General features: G+C 39.5%; 1 protein-coding gene across 1 annotated transcript in view; it reads right to left on the reverse strand.

The window, feature by feature from the left end:
• Positions 1-9,445: 9,445 nt before the first annotated feature.
• Positions 9,446-20,646, reverse strand: part of aacs (acetoacetyl-CoA synthetase) — a 39,509-nt gene continuing 28,308 nt past the window's right edge. Inside the window, exons 12-18 of the mRNA XM_061038480.1 lie at positions 20,382-20,504; positions 14,751-14,864; positions 13,512-13,637; positions 13,124-13,193; positions 12,378-12,436; positions 11,711-11,913; positions 9,446-11,591 (exon numbers count right to left, since the gene is read on the reverse strand). Coding sequence (XP_060894463.1) covers positions 11,454-11,591; positions 11,711-11,913; positions 12,378-12,436; positions 13,124-13,193; positions 13,512-13,637; positions 14,751-14,864; positions 20,382-20,504 — 833 coding nt within the window. The 3' untranslated portion in view covers positions 9,446-11,453. The remainder of the gene's footprint in view (positions 11,592-11,710; positions 11,914-12,377; positions 12,437-13,123; positions 13,194-13,511; positions 13,638-14,750; positions 14,865-20,381; positions 20,505-20,646) is intronic.

Below are 20,646 nucleotides of genomic sequence, written 5' to 3' on the forward strand. Positions count from 1 at the left end.
GGAATCTAAAACATTTACAGTCAGACACTTTTCATTCAGTCACTTTTTTTTTTTTTAAACACAATGGAAGTAGACTTTTTTTTTATTATTCTGGAAGGATTTAGGCTATACCTCTCAATTCAGAATTTTCTTTTCAGTTATCAAGAATCTGCCCATAACAAGAAAGTACAGAGATACTCAAGTAAAAGTACTAAAACCTCACTACAAAAATAAGGTCAAAACCGTAAGCCAAAACATAAATGACAAGCCTAAATAAAATATAGGCTACACCGAGCATGTGTAACAATATGAGGCTCAGGCTGATGAAATGTAATAACTGCCACTTTAACAGGAAAAATAAATAATATGAAAACCGAACAAAGGGGATAACAACGACACATAATAACATAGACTAATAAACTCCACAGCAGCTGCAGACACAGACACACAAAGCAAAACAGCTGTTTTAACACACTGCAACACAGTAGCTGTTGTGGTGGTGGTTGTTGTTGTTGTTGTTGTTGTTGTTGTTGTTGTGCTCACCTGTACACTTGAACGACAAGGTCCTTCATAGTCTGTTTGTTCATCTTCTTTCTTGTTTATTCTCACTTCTCATTGATAACCAGTCCACCCGTCCTCACTGTCGCACTTTAACCAGCCCAACTCTCAACTCTTGAGCTCCCCGCGGCTTTTCAAGAGACAAACAGATAGAAACATCTAGAAAGCTCCCCACCTAGCTACTATTAACACTGAAGGTTCATTTTCACATTTAGAAAAGTAGAGAATGTAGTTCTTAATCCACGTCGGAGGGTCTACTTCACATTTAGCATGTTGACTGTAGCTAGGTCCAACATACACCTGTGGGTCAGGCAGCACCTTGGGTGTGTTTGATTTGGGGGTCATTGCGTGCTAGCCGGGTGGGGCTAATTGATTTATAAGGACATGTTGATGTTATTTTTATATAATATATTAAAGTTAATGGTCGTGTCTTCTTGTTATAGCCTACACATAAAATAAAATAATAATAATAATAATAAATGACTAAAGAAAATCGAAGAAGTCTACTAACTTTAGCTGCTTTTTTGTCTTGTCGTGCAATATCAATAAAAAGTTCTTAGCCTAAAAATAGGCAAGTCATTTGTGCCAGTGGGTAGATTGAGCCACTGCTGTATTGAGGTAGCCAAACCAAACAGATTAATTTAGAAAAGTTCCCACAAATTTAAGGAAGTATAATTGACAGGCTCCTCTCCTCTGGAACCGCCTTCCAGCCGGGGTCCAGGAGGCAGACACAGTCTGTATTTTTAAGAATAGACTTAAAACTTTCCTTTTTGATAAATCTTATAGTTAGGGCTGGTGCTGGTGTAGACCATCTCTTAGTTATGCTGCTATAGGCTTAGACTATCGGGGGAACTGGCACCTTGAGCTCCTCTCTCTCTCTCTCTCTCTCTCTGTCTGTGCATATACAGTACATCATATTACTGCATGTATCTATCTGTAAATCTCAGTCACTAACCACCTACTTTCCTGGGGAGCTCTTGAGCTCTCTTAGGCTCCTCAAGATCGTTGGTTGACAGCCTGCCAGAACAACCCCCTCCCCACCGGATTGTTGATGGACGGGTTGCCTCCCCCCACAACCTTGCTCCCTATCCCTCTTCCTGCATCTTATCCCATCTCTCCCCCTATCCCTTTCCAAGCCCGGCGCAGTCTAGGCCTGTGAAGACTGTTTCGTCATGAGCCGGGGATCCGGCCGAAGATTTCTGCCTTTCAATAAGGAAGTTTTTTCTTACCACTGTAACTTTTGCTGCTTTGCTAAAGTGCTCATGATTGATAGGCCGGATCTTTGTAACATAGCAATAAGTAAGGTCTTTTACCTGCTTTTTGTAACATAACAATGAGTAAGGTCTTTTTACCTGCTCTTTTGTAATGTTAACAGACAAAGAGTAAGGTATTTTACCTGCTTTTTGTAAAGTGTCTCAAGATAACACTTGTTATGAGTTGACGCTATACAAATAAAAATTGATTGATTGATTGATTGATTGATAACTCAACCTTTGGACTCCAGCTCAGCCCTTCAAAAGACTGATAAGCAAACCGTCGCAATAAAAATAGTGGAAAAGAGCAAAAAATCATACATGCAGGCCTGACATGTTTATCATGTTCCCCACATTATTAGACTACTCTTATCTTAATTGAAATGGATACATTTTCTACATGTCATCTTAAGTTTTCAACAAAACACAGTGCTAAAAATGGCATAATAGCAGTTTTAAATAGCATTCAAGTAAAGGTGTTTAATGTTTTTTGTTTTTTTTTAATACTTTATTGCAGGCTGTTTTACTTTATTACAAGTTGTCATATTTCATAACAAATTTTGTTCATCCTGGCACATTTCTATATATAATTAAACATACCAGAATACATACAAGAATACAACATGAAATAAAATAAAAATAGATAAAAATCCAAAGAAAAGGTACGAAGAGAGAAAAGATAATTAAATTAAGATTTAGAAAAGAAAAAATAATATTAATAATAATTTTTTTTTAAAGTTTAATGTTTGATATCAGTTATACTGTAGCCTACATTCCCTGCAGGCCTACATATGAAATATGGGAACAGCTTACTCGGCCATCACCTTAAATTTCCACTTGTTACAAACTGAAAAAATATGTGGTACCAATTTTTGAAAGAAATGGTTTTATTTTGCTGTAATTTTAAGAGACACAAAATGTGGTCCAAGTAACTCCAACATACAGCCTAAATGAATCACACTCATCAATCATTTCCAACCAGAAGCAATAGCCCTACCTTTACTCTCACTCATTTGAACCAATCAGTCTCTCACTTTGCACTCCCATTCTTAAGTCTACTGTCACGCTACAGGGAGTTAAACTGACGACTTCAGGACCGGGAGAGTACACTCACACACACCCACACATACACACAGACACACACACACTCACAATGCTTTAACTGAACAAGAATCAAGCTGTGACAGTTAGCAAGTTTTCTTCACAAAGCAGGGAGCCACCTACAGCTCAACAATCCTACAAAAAAAGGCAGCAAGATTGACAGGCGGAATTGGAGAAAAGTCAAAATGTTCATGGTGTTCTGCCGACTGGTTTATATTTGTGACTTCAAATATAAAATATCTCCTTTTCTTCATAACTTCTTCTACTGTTTAGTTCTTCTTTCTCAACTGCACCATCTTGCTTCACCTGGTTATTAGGCTTTCCTTTTTTTCTGTCTCGTGCTTTTTTCCACCCTGTTTTTCTTGATGGTCTCTCTTCTTCTATGTCTCCAGCTTCCCTCATCTCTCTCTCTGCAGCGGTTTGATGAAAGCAGTCAGAGACATTGAGAAGAAGAAGTAAGCTACATCAGATGGTGCTGCTTCCTTGGGCTCGTTTGTTGTATTTCTTGCCGTAAAAGGTGCAACTCCTTCCTCTAGTCTCTGAAAGTGCAGAATTGGGACAGCTAAATAAACACTTGAAGAAGAAATAAAGATCTTTACGAAGACCTAAGATTGACTTTCTTAGTATGTTATTCAAACACATTACTTAAGGCTGTTTTAATTTGTGAAGTAGGTCAGACTGACTCCTTTCTGTTTGGTCAAATCTCAGGGAAGTTATAATACATGTAACAATGTTTAAATGTCGGTGTTCTGCACTAAACACACAACTAATCTGGATGTGGGAGACGACAGAGGACAAAAGCAAAGACCTCAGAATAACAACTCTGTTGCACATGCAACTGAAATAACTAAAACTATGCACCGACTTCCTACACTTGCTTGCATCTTAAGAGGACAAAATAAAAACTTTTGAAAAATCTGAGCAACACATCAGGAAGTCTGATTCCTCCCTTCTTGGGAAACACTAATGTTTGTCTTAAAAGAGATTACTTGTCTCCATTAGGCACTTGTCAGATGACAGTGACAAAAATTGTTCAGATCTTTTATTTACAGTCTATCGTTGAGATTCACCTAAATTAAATGAAGAATTTCTTTTAATATATGTTTGTTTCAAGGGGATTATTTTGATAAATAATCATGTAAGACTACAGGCTCATGAAAACAAATACCTTATTATGACTCAGGGGCAAAGAGAGGAAGTGAAAGTGGCTGCACAGGTGGGCAAGTTATGATGAGAGAAGAAGAACTCCACTAAAAGTAGCTTTCCAATAGTTTTCCCAGTGTGCACTAGTTTAGACCTTCTTCTTTAACTGAGACATGGTTAGAAGTTAATGCAGACATTTCTACATTACAGATATTTCTCAGATTTAAATCTAGATTTATCCGCACAAGTATATTTCGACCATTTTTATGTTTTCATATTCATGTCGTTGCATTCATGGAAATACCAAAAATGGTCACAATCATTTCAGCAAAATGCACGAGTGTTAGTAGCATTTTGTCTTTGTTCTATTCACAAAATACTACAGTTTTAATAGGTTAAACATACAGTCACATTTAATAGAAAATAATCAACTCAGCAGGTTTTTACATGGTCATAGGATTGTGAGAGCTTTTTAAAATATCAAAATATCAATACTCTCTCTCTCTGCTATTCACACTATGTCCTGACATCAACTGCTCTGCATCAAAGATAAAACAGCATGAACCTTGAGGGTTATTAATTATTTTATTTCCTTGGAGATTTTTCAGTTAATAAAACTGTGTATTCTGTGCTTTTGTGTGGAATACTTATGTGGAGTACTTGACTGTTCAAGTGTCTGGTATTTTTATTATTAACAGTAGCTTAAACCATAGAATACATTGGAACAAAATAATCTAAAACATTTTCTTTTACTGATATGATCTTAAATCTTTCATTTGCAGAGACAAACATTTCCACACTAGCCTTTAAATACATAGCCACCTAATGTACATAAGAACCCTCTCCCAGCAGCTGTTTCCCCTCGGCTCTGCTGTCATGTACAGAGGTTAAAGTTATCGATTGGTTATATGTCTCCAGACTGCTCCATACCTCGCACTTATTTATCATGACAGACACACACAGCAGGTATCCATCCATCAATATTTGGCATTTATCGCCAGGCTTTTCATACAAGCCTTCCTCCCATCTTGTCTTTCTAACCTTTGTCTGCATTTTTTAATACTTCACATTGACATTCTGAACAAAGGGGTGTGGCGATGGAGGGTATAACTGTACTGTATGTGTGAAATCTGACCCTGCAATTGCAGTTTGATGTAGAGAGCTTTTTTTACTACAAGCTTTCTGTTACACTCATGTCTGGGATCTCTCTCTGTATGTCAACAAAAATTCATCTTGTTGAGTCGCTTTTTAAACAGCTTGGGGTCAGAGACTTAATCAAAACCTTATGGAGGTTGATCTAAGAAAAAGAGAAATACCAACACATGAACCCCAAGTTGCAAAGTTACTGTGGATGTGCAATTCATCAGCTTTGACAACTTATTTCCCCTTCAAAAAATCTCTATCTTATCCAGTCATATCTATAATTAAGTCATGACGAGAGACCAGTTCTATTCTGCTTTGCAGTAGAATAAACAAAAATGCAGCGATATTTAAGGAAATGCATAAATCATGTCTTGTTGAATTCTACTAAAGGATTGGATGACCCCTCAAATGTGTGATGTGTGTCATTTTTACCACACAGTGCACGTTCGTATCGCTGCAAAGTTTAACACTGGAAAGTGTACTGACACCAAAGAGAAAGGTCTCTTACCTGCTTTTTGTAAAGTGTCCCGAGATAACAACTTATGAATTGGCGCTATACAAATAAAGATTGATTGATTAAAGATTGATGGTTGATACTGTCCACAAAAGACTTAGAATCAAGCGTATGTTAGGCAAGGTTGATCTGCTATGAGACACATTGGAAATCAGATCCCTCTCTTTTACACAAGACAGGGAAGAAGGAATAAACTTGTGTTAGCATTAGATTGTACGTCAAGTTTGGACAGTTAAAATGGCAGATAGTTCTGCTTTGGAATTTAAAAACTAAACAAAAAACAAGCTTTGCCCTACTTCAACAATGTCTTCCTGAGGCACAGCCTTCGCAAGAAACAGAAACAAAGATGCTAACTACACTTTAGTCACTGGTTTGGGAGAACAATTGGGTCTTTATGGGTCTGATGAGACTTACTTGTGTGGCTGAAAACTGTGGCTGTTTCAACAACGCTTTTTTTTAGCAGTCACGGTGGGCAGGGCCTATTGAGAGGCATATCACTGCAGCTGCATGATTAGAACCTCTTCTGGATACTACTTCGGAAATGTATGCACTGTATGAATTCATTTGTTGTTGCACAATCCTCGAGTGTATTATTTTATCAAAACACAATTGCCAATCCAGAAGACCAAAAAACATAGTTTCCATCTGCAGTGGTATGGGTTATCTGAAACTGTAAGGCAGCAAATTTGCACATCTGCTCCACTCAATTAGGGCTGTACTACACTGACACCAACCTCGGTAAGCATTTGAACCTGTTTAGCCGCTTCTGGTGTCAAACTCAAATGAAAGACCACATTACATAAATTGATGTTCATTTAGCAGAGAGGGATATGAAAACAAAATTGCTATCAGAGAAACAAGAATGAGGGGAAGCGAGAGTTGTCTCTGTTGACAGTGTATATGCAATAAAAGCCTCGTTCCATGTGCTCCTGTGAGGATCACATTGAAAAGGAAACACAAAGCAGATTGGTTAGTAAAGCCACTTCAGTTTGATCACTGAATATATACAGATGCAGAAACAGGTACAGTGTGCATGTCTTTCTTATAATTACTCCCTCTGGTTGTGGATTTTGTATTAATTACAGATAAAAGGCCAGTCTCCACTGGGAGTAACACATTATCTGCTCTAGTTTTCAAACTTCCTGAATGTTCTGGTTTACTACTTTACTCTGCTTTATTACTTTAATTACAATAACAAACTTTAAATTAAATGAACCTATTAAGGCAAATGCAAGAAGTTCCAGGGGCATAGAGATAAGGACCGAGAGAGATGCTTCAGAGTTTTCAATCCTGGTCGGGGTCTCTCCCTGCATCGTGTAACGAAATCAGCTTTCTCACATTAAATTCTAGCCCATGTTCTTTTTGAAAAACCATAATGATAAGAAATAAACCTACCTTCCAGTGGTGTGGTGGTTAAGACTCAACTCATAGAGAGATGGTTTCAAACACTTGAAGGGAGCTTTCCGTATGATACAGGAATGTTCTGCAGTCCTCCCAGTGGAGACTGGTCTATGCTTTTGAATATCCCTAATGAACTGGAAAACAAACACAACTAATTAGGAAATACCAGTAAAGCAGGGGTTAGGACAGCTGGGGAGAGAGAGTGGGGAATGACATGCACACTTTTTTATTTTTAAATCACATGTGATTTAAAATCACATGTGATTGATGATGTGATTGATTGGTCTATCTCTGCAGAGAATGGATTGTAATGTGGATTAGATAGATTACATGACAAATTATGAAAAGAAGCTAAAACCAAAAACAACACAGGTGTGTTTCTAGAAAAAGGAGTAAGCAGACCATCACTAATCTGTGCAACTCCAATTTAAATTGGAATTTTAATGAATCTACCTGAGTGAGTTAACTGTCAACTCCTGTAAGCATGCAGTGTACAATCAAGCCATTAACAGCGTCATTTTGTGGTTTGGGATGTGCTCAGTTATGAGACTATAGGGATGAATCACAGAACAACAGCCAACCCCTCTGGGGGACCGCATGGCACTTAGCATTCATGCTCATCAGGTGGTTATTATTTCTGAATTTGGTAAACACTTCAGCCTTTCATTTGTCAACATTCCTACAGTCAGCCCACACTGCTCATTTCTGCATCACTCCCTCCTCTCTCTTCCACAGACTGACAGCATGCCAACCAAACATTTTCTCATGTTTGACTGACTGAAGGGAGGAATAAATAAAACCCTTGAACATTGGATTGGTGAGACTTTTTACACTGAGGAGCTGGACTTTAACCAAGTCTCACTTCTTCTATTTTTACAATTCTCTCTCTCTGTTCTGTTTTGAAGTGCCGCTGACTGGCAGGTCTGAGCGCTCACACTAATAAAGGTTACAGAGAGTTTTAAAACTGCCAAGTTTATTTCTAAAGTGGATGTCTGTCAAAATGACTGGCTTCTATCCCCACAGTACTCAAACATTTGACAGACAATTACCAGACACACAGTTTTCTCTGTTGATTCACCAGACGGAAAGCTGTTTATTCTTCACACTGAAGCAAAAGTTCACATGCTGAGGTGGTCAAGATAAACCCAAACAGCTCCAATGCTGATTCAGCGAATGAATGTTATTTGCTGCTGATTGTGTTGAAACCTGAAGGTGAAGATGTGCACCACAAAGAAGCAAAAGACTAATCCCTGTGAACATTCTCATTCAAATAAATGAATGGATGTTTGGCAGTGTTTTGAGTTTCTGGTTGTTTTTTGAGTCAGAACACAAATACTAATATTTTAGTAAATCAGTTAAAAACATAAACATTGACTTAACATTGCACACGTGTGCTGTGTCCTGCATAAATAGAATCTTAGCTTAGGGAAGCAGTTCTGCCACTGTAAACCTGCAACCAGGCTGAAGTTTGGAAAACAAGTTTTCTTTTTTAGCACATGAACTAGCTTTAAGTCTTCTAATTTGGGTATAAGTGACAGTTCAGAGTAGGATACCACGGGCGCTGGTGGCACATTGGTTAGTGCGCGCCCTCCCCACCCCCCAAAAATCCCACAAATAAATCTTTAAAAAAAAAAAAAAGAGTAGGATACCAGATGCCTTGCACAAGACTGAAAGAAGCAGCGTAGGACTAAGAGGCCTCTAGCTGTATGTTTGTAAGTCTTTAAGTTGCAGTCATCTAAAAATCACTCCCCCACCCAACAGTGGCAATTGCAAATTATAAAAAGCCCTCTCCAAGGCAACTGCTTTGTTAGTCTGCTCTGGACAGCAGACTGTGGACCACACTCACTGTGTCTGTAGATTCAAAAGACTAAGATTTGTATTTTTTTAGATGGTTATAATAAAAAAAAAAACGTACATATTAATGATAAATCTATGCAAGTAATTCTGCTAATAGATCCCCTGATCTGGTACACTGGACCTTTACGTTTCAAATGCTAATATCTCCCAACTTGACTGTTTGCCAGTCAATCAAAGGGCTGCCACTCACATTCACACCTACAGGCAAATTCAGTCACTTATTAACCCAAGGAGCTTTGTACTGTGGGAGGAGGAGGGAGTACCACCCAGAAGGAGCCCACACATGCATGGGGAGAACTTGCAAGCGCCACACAGAGGGCTCCCTTCCAACAGGGATTCAACCCAGGAACCTCCTCACTGAGGCTATAGCGCTAATCACTGCACCACCAGATAGCCCGTTAATAACCATGGATGTCAATTTCTAGCACATCTATCACTATCATCACCATTCTGTTGTGTAAAAGCACGATACTTGAACGTAGAAATAATCAACACACACGTGTTACAGCTGATTTAATAAACGTTGTTGCAACACCAAAACAAAAGTAGAAATGACATTATTGATTCACTTGAGGCGGAAACGGAAGAACCAAATACAACCTAAATTCAACAAATATATGTGACGAACCAAGAATGATTTTTGCAGACTTTTGGCCTATTATTGGCAAGACTGAGTGCGGAGAAAAAAACTCCATAACCTGCATGCACACCACGGAATAGAAGAGTAGGTCTGCCATAAGTATCAGACTACAACATGTAGCAAACAGAACCAAAGTGCACAGTGTACAGCTAAGACAGCTCTTTGTCTTAAGAGTTGATAGGAACCCTGTGGATCTTTCTTCTGAAATTAACAGAACATACAGTGTGATGCATACAGGTTTTTTTTTTTTAACAAGGAGCAATCTGTGGATCATTGGGCCTTAAAAGATCCCAACATATTTGAAAATAGGTTTTTTTCCTCTTTTCACATGAAACGTCCTTTGATTACACCCATGTTTTCTAGCTTGCAGCATTTGCTTTCCCACTTTCTTAACACACCCCACATGTCAATCAGTGGAAATGGAAGTAACAACTGCATGCTTATGTGTCACATACAGAATGAGTACCCACAAAGATAAAACAACATACAGTATCTCTGGCAGTAGTCAAAAACTCCACAGGGTGTTTTTGAAAAGCAAATATGACACTCAAGATGAATTGAGGAGTTTTCAGGTCAATCTGTTTTTTTTTTTAAGTACCATTAAACATGTTTTAAGATGAAAACAAAGCAGAGAGACAGAATGAATCAAAAGTCAAACAAGAAATGTCCTTTTAAAAACAGTCCAGTAAGAAAAGTGCTGCTTAAGTATCAGTAAGAAATGATCTTTGGAGAAAAGTTTCCTCCAAAGATTCTATAATTCCCCAACATTAATATCTGTGCGCCACAAGTCAGATTCTGGCCAGGTTTCTCCCAACATGACATTAAACTTAGTAGTATTTGTTATTTTTCACCAGTGTTTCTGTAGTGCTATTAGTGAGCAAAAAACTCTCCATTTAATCTTCTTCTATCATGTGAATAAGTAAGCCAGCTTTCTTATGTACAAAGCAAAAGGAGGCTGGATCACATTTTTACTGCATTAACATGTCAAACATGGACAACAGGTTCACGCTTGATTTTTAAATGACCTGTTTGATCATTTGCTTGACATAGTAGGGCCAACATGACTCAAAATCCTACATAGAGGTTCCTTAAATTATTCCTTGATGTCTTGGATAGAGTGAAAAAGAATCAGAAGTAACATAGTCCAGTGTTAGTTACAGTTCTAACATGTCAAAGACAATTTACAGGAAAATAAACACATTTAATAAAAGGACAAAGTTCAGTAAGTTCTCTAGTTCATTCTACAACCATCTAAATCCCTTTCACTTTGGTTAACTGGTGTTTCGGTCAATATCTTTAAATGTAAGATTACGATGCTAGTGTAATTGCAAAGTCAAAAAATAAGTATCCAAATATTTACATGTAATAAAGCAATACACCCCACACAATTATGACATAGTGATATATCTGACCAGAGCTAGGGGATGTACACACTTACATGGATTATCAGTTAAGGATCAAGTCAGGACCAACACCTGGTGACACAGAGAGAAATGCTTCTTTGCTGGCCGGCCTCAGAGTACGAGCTTATTCACAAGCTGTGCACGTCATAGAACTCGTAAAGCTGACTCCAGTCCAGCACAACATAGTAGAGTAAAGCAGCTGTTTGATGAAAGTACCCAATCCACCAGTACACCTAATGTTTTTTACATGTGGATGTTACATATATATATATTTTTTTTGTTTGTTTTGATGCCCTGCACACAGCTTAGGGTATCTTCATATTGTTAATTTTCCCTTCGGCCCACCTGGATGTCTCCCTGCACCTGTACCTGTAAATGAAGTTAATGTAAAATCTACGCTGAGTGATCTTCAGATGGTTTTCTGTTTCAGGTCCTTTCTCGAGCTCTGTGAAACGTGCTCTCTAATAGTTCTGCAGTTCAGGAATGTTCTTGTAGAGGTCCAGTGAATCGGGGTTGGAGAAAGCTCCTCTTTGCGCCACCTCCCTGCCGGCGATCACTTGTTTCACAGCCACCTCCACCTTCTTACCGCTGATGGTGTACTGCAGAAGGGAAGAAGAAAAGAGCTGTCATTCAAACGAGAGCTGACTTTTACAGATGTAGCCATTGTGACAGAATAATCTGACAGTTATTATTCATATCTGAGTCATATTTCTCTTACAGGAATGTCTCTGGTCTCCAGCAGCAGCGCGGGGACGTGTCGGGCAGACAGAGCTTTTCTAATGGCTCCTCTAATCTTTCCTACCAACTCTGGACTGAAGGGCTTCCCGGGTGCCATCTTCAAGAACAAAATAACTCGCTCTTCCCCGTCTGAGTTGTACTGAGGCACGCAGAGACTGTCTGACACTTCCTCAAAAGCCTCAACTATAGAGAGGAGAGGGCAGAGTAGAGGACAAGGAGACAACACAGAAGTGATGAGAGCAGCACAGACACATGGAGAAAAGAGGAGGTGAAAGGTGAAAAAAGTAAGGAAGCAAAGATGAGAGGAAAAGACAAGTGAAGAGGAAATGATTGAGTGTTGGGATAGTTTGAAGGAGGAGGAGAGAACAGAGAGCTTCAAACCACATTCACAACTTTAAAATATATCACAGAGACACAGATTTCCTTTTACTTACAAAAAGAAGAATTGTGCTTTTATGTGGCATGCTGTATAAAACTGATAAATGAGCAAAGTTAAAACATCCCACTATGCAAAACTGTATGATGAGATGCTACATTTCTTTAACCAACATTAACAGAACCACATCTCTGTTGATTTCAGAAAAACGGTTTACACATTTCTTTACTTAAAACCACACACTGCTCCGACTGTGACATTCGAGACTCACCAATGTTGTAGATCTCTGAGCTGCCGAATCGGACTCCGTTGGGGTTCAATGTTCCGTCACTGCAGACAAAAATTAAGGTTATATACAAAGGTTTTTTTTCTTTTTTTCTTTTTATAGCTGTAGGAATCTCATGTTCTGTACATTTCCAAACGTTCAGTTTATCTCAATGAATCAGGAAGACAGCATCCACATTTAAAGTCCCCATGATATGAAGAGTACATTCCCCTGGTTTGAATCCAGAGTTTCTGTGCTGTTTATGTTCATTTATCTGCCAAATATATTTCAATAAAGCATCTGAGTATTATTACATAACAAAATGCCTTTAATCATCCTCTCAAACATCTCAGATGTCTGATCAATCATCCTAAATTTTTCTCCCATTTTTCGACCAATTAAAAAGCTTTCTATCTTGTGATTGGGTCGATCCCGTTGCAATTGGTCATGACATGACCACCACAAGTTAGTTTCATGGGGAGTTTTTTCTTTTTAAATAATCTTACAATGTGTCATTCAATTAAAATCCTTCATAAGCCACCGGGCTCACAAACAATATAATGGGCTGCTGTGCTTCATTTCCAACAAAAAGGCTGTTTCTTATCCCAACATGGGACACTCAAAGGATTAGCTTCTTACATTTTTTAAAGAGCAATTTGCATATATTCTTTTTCTACCTGTCCACTTGCAACGTCATCTTATCACACACTCATGTAAAAGAACATTTTAAAAAAAATAAAGAAATGGCTGACCTTCTGCCCAGCATGACAATGCCTCCTGTCTTTGGGTTGATTTTACAGTAGTCTCCGTGAGCCCACACGCCTGAAGAGAAGGAACACACAATGAAGTGTCATACAGTGTTCTTAAAGTAAGAAATGCCTGCTAATAAATAACAAGTGTAAAAATGTTAAACAGCAAAACGTGCAATAGAAATGTATAAGATGTGTTTTGTGCTTGTGTCTAAGTGTATAAATGTTAGATGCAGTAAGGACATAAAGAAGGGTTGAGTTAGAAGGTATTTCTTAAAGATGTAACAGAGTGTGTAATGTAACAAGTGTTCCTTTATTCTTCCTGGTATCTTTGTGTGTTTATGTCTACTGAATGTATGTTTGTGTTCATCTTTGATGTTTGTACTCTCACCAGGATACGTAGAAAAGTACGCTTTATGATATTTGCTCCCGTTCTCATCATTCCAGAAGTGAGTTGGTGCGCAGGGGATTGGCTTCAAACACACGAGCTCCCCACTCTCTCCCCATACTGGCTTACCTGTACACACACACACACACACACACACACACACACACACACACACACACACACACACACACACACACAGAATTTAAAGGTACAAAAAGCAAAGTTAGATGGCTCAGATGTTCAACAACACAAACCTATACTTGGGCACACACGCTTAAACACAAACACACACATAAAGCGTTCTTAGATTTGAAGGAAATCACCTGGTGATGTATCCCAAACTCACACCCTGATACACTTTAGTGTGTGGTTTCACACAGAAATCACCTCCTCCCTCAGGACGGTGTTATAGGCTTACAGACCCACTAAAACAATCCCAAGCTCTTCCTACAAAACTGCCTTTAGATTATTCTTCAATCCACTCTCCTTTGAGGTGGTGGAGACATGCCAGAGCAGCCTGCAGAAGGGATCGGGCGCTGGGGAACAAGGGACTAAAATCAATGAGAAAAACAAAGAGGGCTTTGAAGACTTCCAGCAACGTAACAGTCACAGTATTTTGTTTGGTTTGTAAATGAAAAGATGGTGTTGCCTTAAGTTTTTGACCTGCATTTAGAAAGTTCACTAATTACTCTCACGGTTTGTCAGCAGTGGCTAGCTTCAAATTCTAGCCAATGTTTGCATTTTCCGGGTGCTTTCCGGGTCATATTTTCAGTTTGTTTACATCGTCGGGACGGCCGGCTGACTCCTCCCCTCGCGAATAAAAGTTGTTTAATTGAGGGACAAGAGAAAAGAAGAATAACATACTGTACTCACTGCTTAACTGTGTTTCTAGATCACGCTCATTTCGGGAAAATTTACATGCAGTGTGAAGATACAAGCATAATAAAGATCGCTAGCATTAGCATGCTAACACAACAATGCAGCGCGAGTTGTTTTGGTTTCATGCTGGTGCTCAAGGGCGACATCTGCTGGATCAAAAAATTGCATAAAGCCTTTAATGCATTTCCAGACCCCCCCTTGATTTCTTACTAGCATCTTCCTCAAAACCTCTTAGTGTTCCCTCGTCCCTGTTTTCAGTATGAATTATACAATTTTGGCTTTAAAAAGGTCGACAAACAAAAAGTCAGTACTATTCCATTTCTTAGCAAAACAATCACTCCGAATATGCACACACTCTCTTACCTTCAAGGCTCCAGGCTTCCACAGCCATGCCGAGGTTTCTTGTTTGGATCTCGCCCCGATACACTGGAACCGTCGGGTTCTGGCCCATGAAACATGACACTATGTCTGTGCCGCCTAGGAAGAGAGATGAGAGAAAAATAACACAGAGGAAGAGATGAGATGATGGATAGCTTAAATAAATCACCCCGTAGATGCTATATACAGGGCAATTACCCAAAGTATTTTGAAAGCACACAGTGTGGGAATGACCCAAAAATCTTCAGCCCAAATAAGGTTATCACAAAATGCCACTTCATGTCTGTCTGCTTGCAGGGAAGTTTTGCTGCCCCATAAGCAAGGCAAGGCAGTTTTATTTGCATGGCACGTCTCATACAATGAGGAAATTCATTTCATTACATTTATTTATTTAAAGGACGGTGCACATTAATCAACATTTCTGTAAATGTGCCAGTGTTAGCCAGCAGGCAAAGTTTCAACTGTAGTCCTTTGGCAAGATGTTAAGCTAGGCACAGGGTATTCTAAGTGCTTTAGAAAGTTACAAAAATAAATAAAAGACACAAACACAATTCAGAAGAGCAGGAGTAAAAGATTTCAATTCAACTCTGCTCTACCTCTTTTTGTTCAAACTCTTTTGATGGCCAGCAGGCTACGTACAAATGTCATATGTCACATGTCATGCACACAAGCATTTCAGACATGTATTTGGGTGCCAAGCTACAGACAGACAAGTAAAGAAGGTGAGCAGAGTATTTTGAAAGAGGTTCTCCAAGTGACAAGTAGCCAGTATTTAAGAATTGTAGGACTCCAGTAATGTGGACATATTTCTTAGTTTTATCCCCATAGGGCTCCAGTAGGCTCGTGCAGTTAGTAATACTATCAATCTGATGTTTCCACCTCACAAACTGGCAGCGTAAACCCCCCCTGCTCAACCTCCATTGACCTATATAGGAGTTGTGGCACATTCTTGAAAGTGTCATAAACACACACACACACACACACACACACACACACACACACACACACACACACACACACACACACACACACACACAAACACACACACAGCTTCACCATCCATTTGTCTCTTCCTATCTTCCCATCCTCTACTATTTCTGACACGTTCTATTCATCTCTCTTCCCATTGTTCTAACACTACCTCCCTGTTCGGTTCCCTCTCTGTATCATAGACTCCATCCATCCATCTCTCAGCTTCTCTCTGCCGCTCCTTCCCTCCTTTCTCGCTTTCCTTTCTGCTCTTTAGACTCATTCTCTCTCTCTGTCTGTCTCTGTCTCTCTGCCAGGTTCTTTATTGAGCTTTAATTGGCTCCCAGGAGGAAGTAGAAACTTTGTCTTCTGATTAAACACACACGCTTATAGCGGGAAGACACGCAATTATTTTATTATTACACTCGCTTTAATGGGCAGGTACACACAAAAACACACACATGCTCACAAACACACACGTGAAGATACTGCTGCCTTCTTGGGATGCATTCCACTGTCAGCCATTTAGTGTGTGTATTTTCTGTGTGTATGCACAAGAACTTGTCACTCGAATCTGATGTTTCTAACAGCACTGGCATTGGTGAATGGTAAAGAAAAACACTTTTGAACTCCCCACTTTGTGTGTATATATATATATATATATATTGTGTGCATGTGTGTGACAGTCTCACATGCGGAGGTGTGACTGCTTTGAACATCTTTGGCACAGTTTGGGGTCGGAAAATGTGGAAACTTGCGACCAAAAGGCAAACAGCAAACTCAAAAAATACATTCATATGTTAAGAAGAATCAATAAAAAAGGAATACAGATAATGAAATATCAGAGAAAGAACTCACAAGTAGACATTTCCATTCTTGTGCAGATTTGAATGGAAATGCAAAAATATATGACAATACCACAAAGTGGAACGGAAATACAAGAAAACTTTCGGAGGTTTAGCCTGTTTTAACTAACAAGAGAGGAGAAAAAAAGAGAGTAAAAGTGGAGCAGAGGAGTGACATATGGGCAGTCAGAAGGAGGTTTATTAGGATGAAGGGAATCCAGCAGTGAAAGTGTTAAAATTCCCCAATGAAGGGCAACGGGGCTATGACATCCCTGCTGAGAGCACAACACAAACACACACACACAGCCTGACATACACAAGAAGGGAAAAGTCATCCTTACGAGACTGAGAAAAAATATATGTTTTAACTCATGCGTATGCTTGCAGATACACACAAACACACACACATACACACACACACACACACACACAGCGTCACACAGGGTGAAATCGGCAAAGGGGCCCCATCACATATGTCAGCGCGACCAGCAGTCAGACACATATGCTGTGATAAATCCTAAGAACACACACACACACACACACCCACCCACACACTTGCACAGAGTGGTGACCTCGGGGGTCAAGGTTAGGTCGGTGGCAGCCAACAGGGTTGCTGCCTGCTGTTGCCCTTGGCTACAAGGAGGAAACTGACTGGGGCAGGATCTGCTGTTCTGATGAACACACACACACACACACACACACACACACACACACACACACACACACACACACACACACACACACACACACACACACACACACACACACACACACACACACACACACACACACACACACACACACACACACACACACACACACACACACACACACACACACACACACACACACACACACACACACACACACACACACACACACACACACACACACACACACACACACACACACACACACACACACACACACACACACACACACACACACACACACACACACACACACACACACACACACACACACACACACACACACACACACACACACACACACACACTAAATTCTAATAAGAAGACTAATCTTAAAGGATCATTCAAATGTAAAACGATCCTTGTCCCAAATTTGTTTGGCTCTTTCAAATTTATTCCATCTTTTTTTTTTTTACTACCATTACACTTGAGAATGGAGAAACATTATCGCTACAACAAAATTGGATGAGTCTAAAATATATATCAATTCAATGTTCAGATCGGCTTGTTTCTGGTTGTATACCGGCCAACAGTTTTGCTGAAAACCTGTATTTTATGTAGCGGTACAATCTGAAGTTAGCCTGTCCAAACCTTTGGTACTAATCCTTTCATGGTGAAAGAAACTACAGTATGTCTCCTTCTTCTGTGTAAAATGAAGTATGTTGGTGTAAAACATATCTAAACCAAGAAGTCTGTCTGTAATCTCTGATCAATGTTTACAACAGATGATACATTTTACATTTCCCTTTTGTTTGTTCTTCAACTTTGCCTAAGAGCAGTGACTGTTGTGACCATCTTTGGGGAACATTTACAACAATCAGACTGTTCTGGCTTCCTTTTAGTCCACAGTACAATGTTTTAATAGATACATAGGAATAATGACCTAAACTGAGACAAGTATTTCCATTTTGTATTAAACAAGATCTTCAGTCCTGATCACAATTTCTGCGTTCAGTGTATTTTAAACTGTGTTGAAAGCGCTCCCATTTTTTGTTATTGCAGGTTTTTTTTTTTACTTTCCACAGTTCTGAATATAAAACTCATGGTACTGGGCAGAAATGTCTATGAGTGGGCTTAACTGGAAATCTTAAGAGACCTGCCAAAAACTCAGTGAGATGGAATGAACACTTGTCCATGGCTTACGTTCCTTTGAGGAGCAAAGAGCTACAACAGGAGAAGAAGAAGGTGAAAAGGAAGAAGAAGGAGAATACTTTCAGCTGTAAAATGTATCTTTGTGTATCTCTTTAGGCCCTTTTTTTTTTTCATAGTGGAGCAACAACCATCTCAAGGAGCACTCAGACAGTTTTCTGACCTCGACATTCTCTTTGCCCATCTCTGTGGTTTTTTTGTTGCCAAGCACAAAGTGCACAGTGAGCATGTGGGAGGAGAGGTGCAAACAGGTGGGGGGTTGATTCAAAAGAGGCAGCGCACACCAGGTGTTATCTTTTTTAAGAAAGGTGTCGAAGACCGACGCTGAGAAAAGAGGAACTATTTGAAACATCAGTCCACAGTAACACTTGATATGATTATACATCTCTCAAAGAGTAAATACTGTTAGTTAACCATAAACTCTCAGCCAGTAGGTCCATTGAAATCAATAAATACCTTAATGTTGTTAAAGCAGGAATGTCTAATCAGTCTGAATTTATTTACATGAATAATTAACAGTCGCTAACAGCATATCTTGTCCACAGCAGTATTCAACAGAATGAAAAGCTTCTCCTTCAGATCACTAAATCAGTGCAGCCGACTGAAGGCAGAAGGACCAATGTGTTGATAGATCTTCAGCTTCTGAATACAGAAGTGCAGCATCAGAGCAAGCATCATTACACACTGCTATGTTTGTATTTTACTCGATTTAATAATGTGCTTGTGAAAAAACACAACAGCAATGTGACTGAAAACACCTCTACACATGTCACAGTGATCACTTATTACCTCACCTAACTTAATAAGTCTTCTGATGCACATGCAGGAGACATCTTTTGACCAAGCGGCAACCTCTGAACTTGCACAAATGAAGCCAATGCAACATTTTTGAAAAAACTGTTTTGATTTTATGAACGATTCCGTTATAGCTGACATGATTGACAGGTGGGCGCGATGAAACGGTTTGTCAAGAGGCTTAAAACCCGTCACTGCACAGCCACAGCATTTCCAGCATGGAAGCGGCTGTTGATGAGCCTCCAGAGCCCCCCTGCCTGTAACTGATGGCTGACGTCACTCAGGCTTCGTCCATCAATGTTTACACTCTATGCTTTTGACCAAGGCTCATCAACACTGTGCTTAATGACCTCTTTCCAATTAAAGTTGCATTATTGCAACAAGTCATGTTTTCATCTCACAATCTCTGAGAAAATATTATGGTGCAAATGCAGCAGTATCTTGTTTTAACCTAAGATTTAACTACTTAAAACATACTTTGTCTGCATCAGACCAGACTTCTGCCTTACATGTGACATTTAAGTGGATGCTTGTGTGTCCAACACCTCCTTGTCAATGTGCTTATGTGCATGTTGGTGTTTGTGTATGTGTGCATCTGTGGCTACACATCAGGTTTGTGTCATCAGCAGCGTGTATCTGTTGCTAAAATGCTTGTTTGTCTGTGCATGTGTGACACTCCAAGCTGCTACTCAGCGCGTGTGCGGTCTTTTGAGTTTGTGTGTCCGCAATACGTCAGTCACCCAGGCTGTGCTAAATGTTAAACGTTTCAGGACTCTCAGAGGGAGACAGATAGCATTCTATTGCCCTGTCAACATGACAATGGGCTGAGAGTGCCCATGTTTGCATGTGTGTGTGTGTGTGTGTGTGTGTGTGTGTGTGTGTGTGTGTGTGTGTGTGTGTGTGTCATGATGCTGTGGGTGGTGAGGAAAATGTACAGTTCTATAGAATTTGTTATTGTTGAATTTCCTTTGCATGCGTCAGTCCTTTTGTGCTCGTGTCTAAGACGCTTTGTTGCTTTTCTTTGACTTTTCTTTAATGCACTAGACAACAACAAAGCTGCTGCAATTTGTTCCCATGGATAAAACTTCAGTTTCAATAAAAAAAAACAAAAAAAACAGACAAACTTTGTCCAGGCATTAGCCACTCACCTGAGATGGAGCCCAGCATCACGTTGCTCTTGATGCAGCGGTAGACGTATTCGTAGCTCTGAGGTTTGAGAGGAGATCCGGTAGACAGGATGGTGTGGAGAGACTGGAGGTTGTGTGTTTCCGCTGGGGGAAGAGATAAATTAAAGACAGAATTACGCACACAAAATAAAAGACAAAAAAAAAAACTGTTTAAATTTTTGTATACTTTGCTGTGTCTCTCTTTGCAAGCCAACAATAATCAATTATTGATGTTGACTCCTAGACC

Source organism: Labrus mixtus, chromosome 5 (assembly GCF_963584025.1).
Source record: "Labrus mixtus chromosome 5, fLabMix1.1, whole genome shotgun sequence".
In the NCBI taxonomy this organism is placed as follows: Eukaryota; Metazoa; Chordata; class Actinopteri; order Labriformes; family Labridae; genus Labrus; species Labrus mixtus.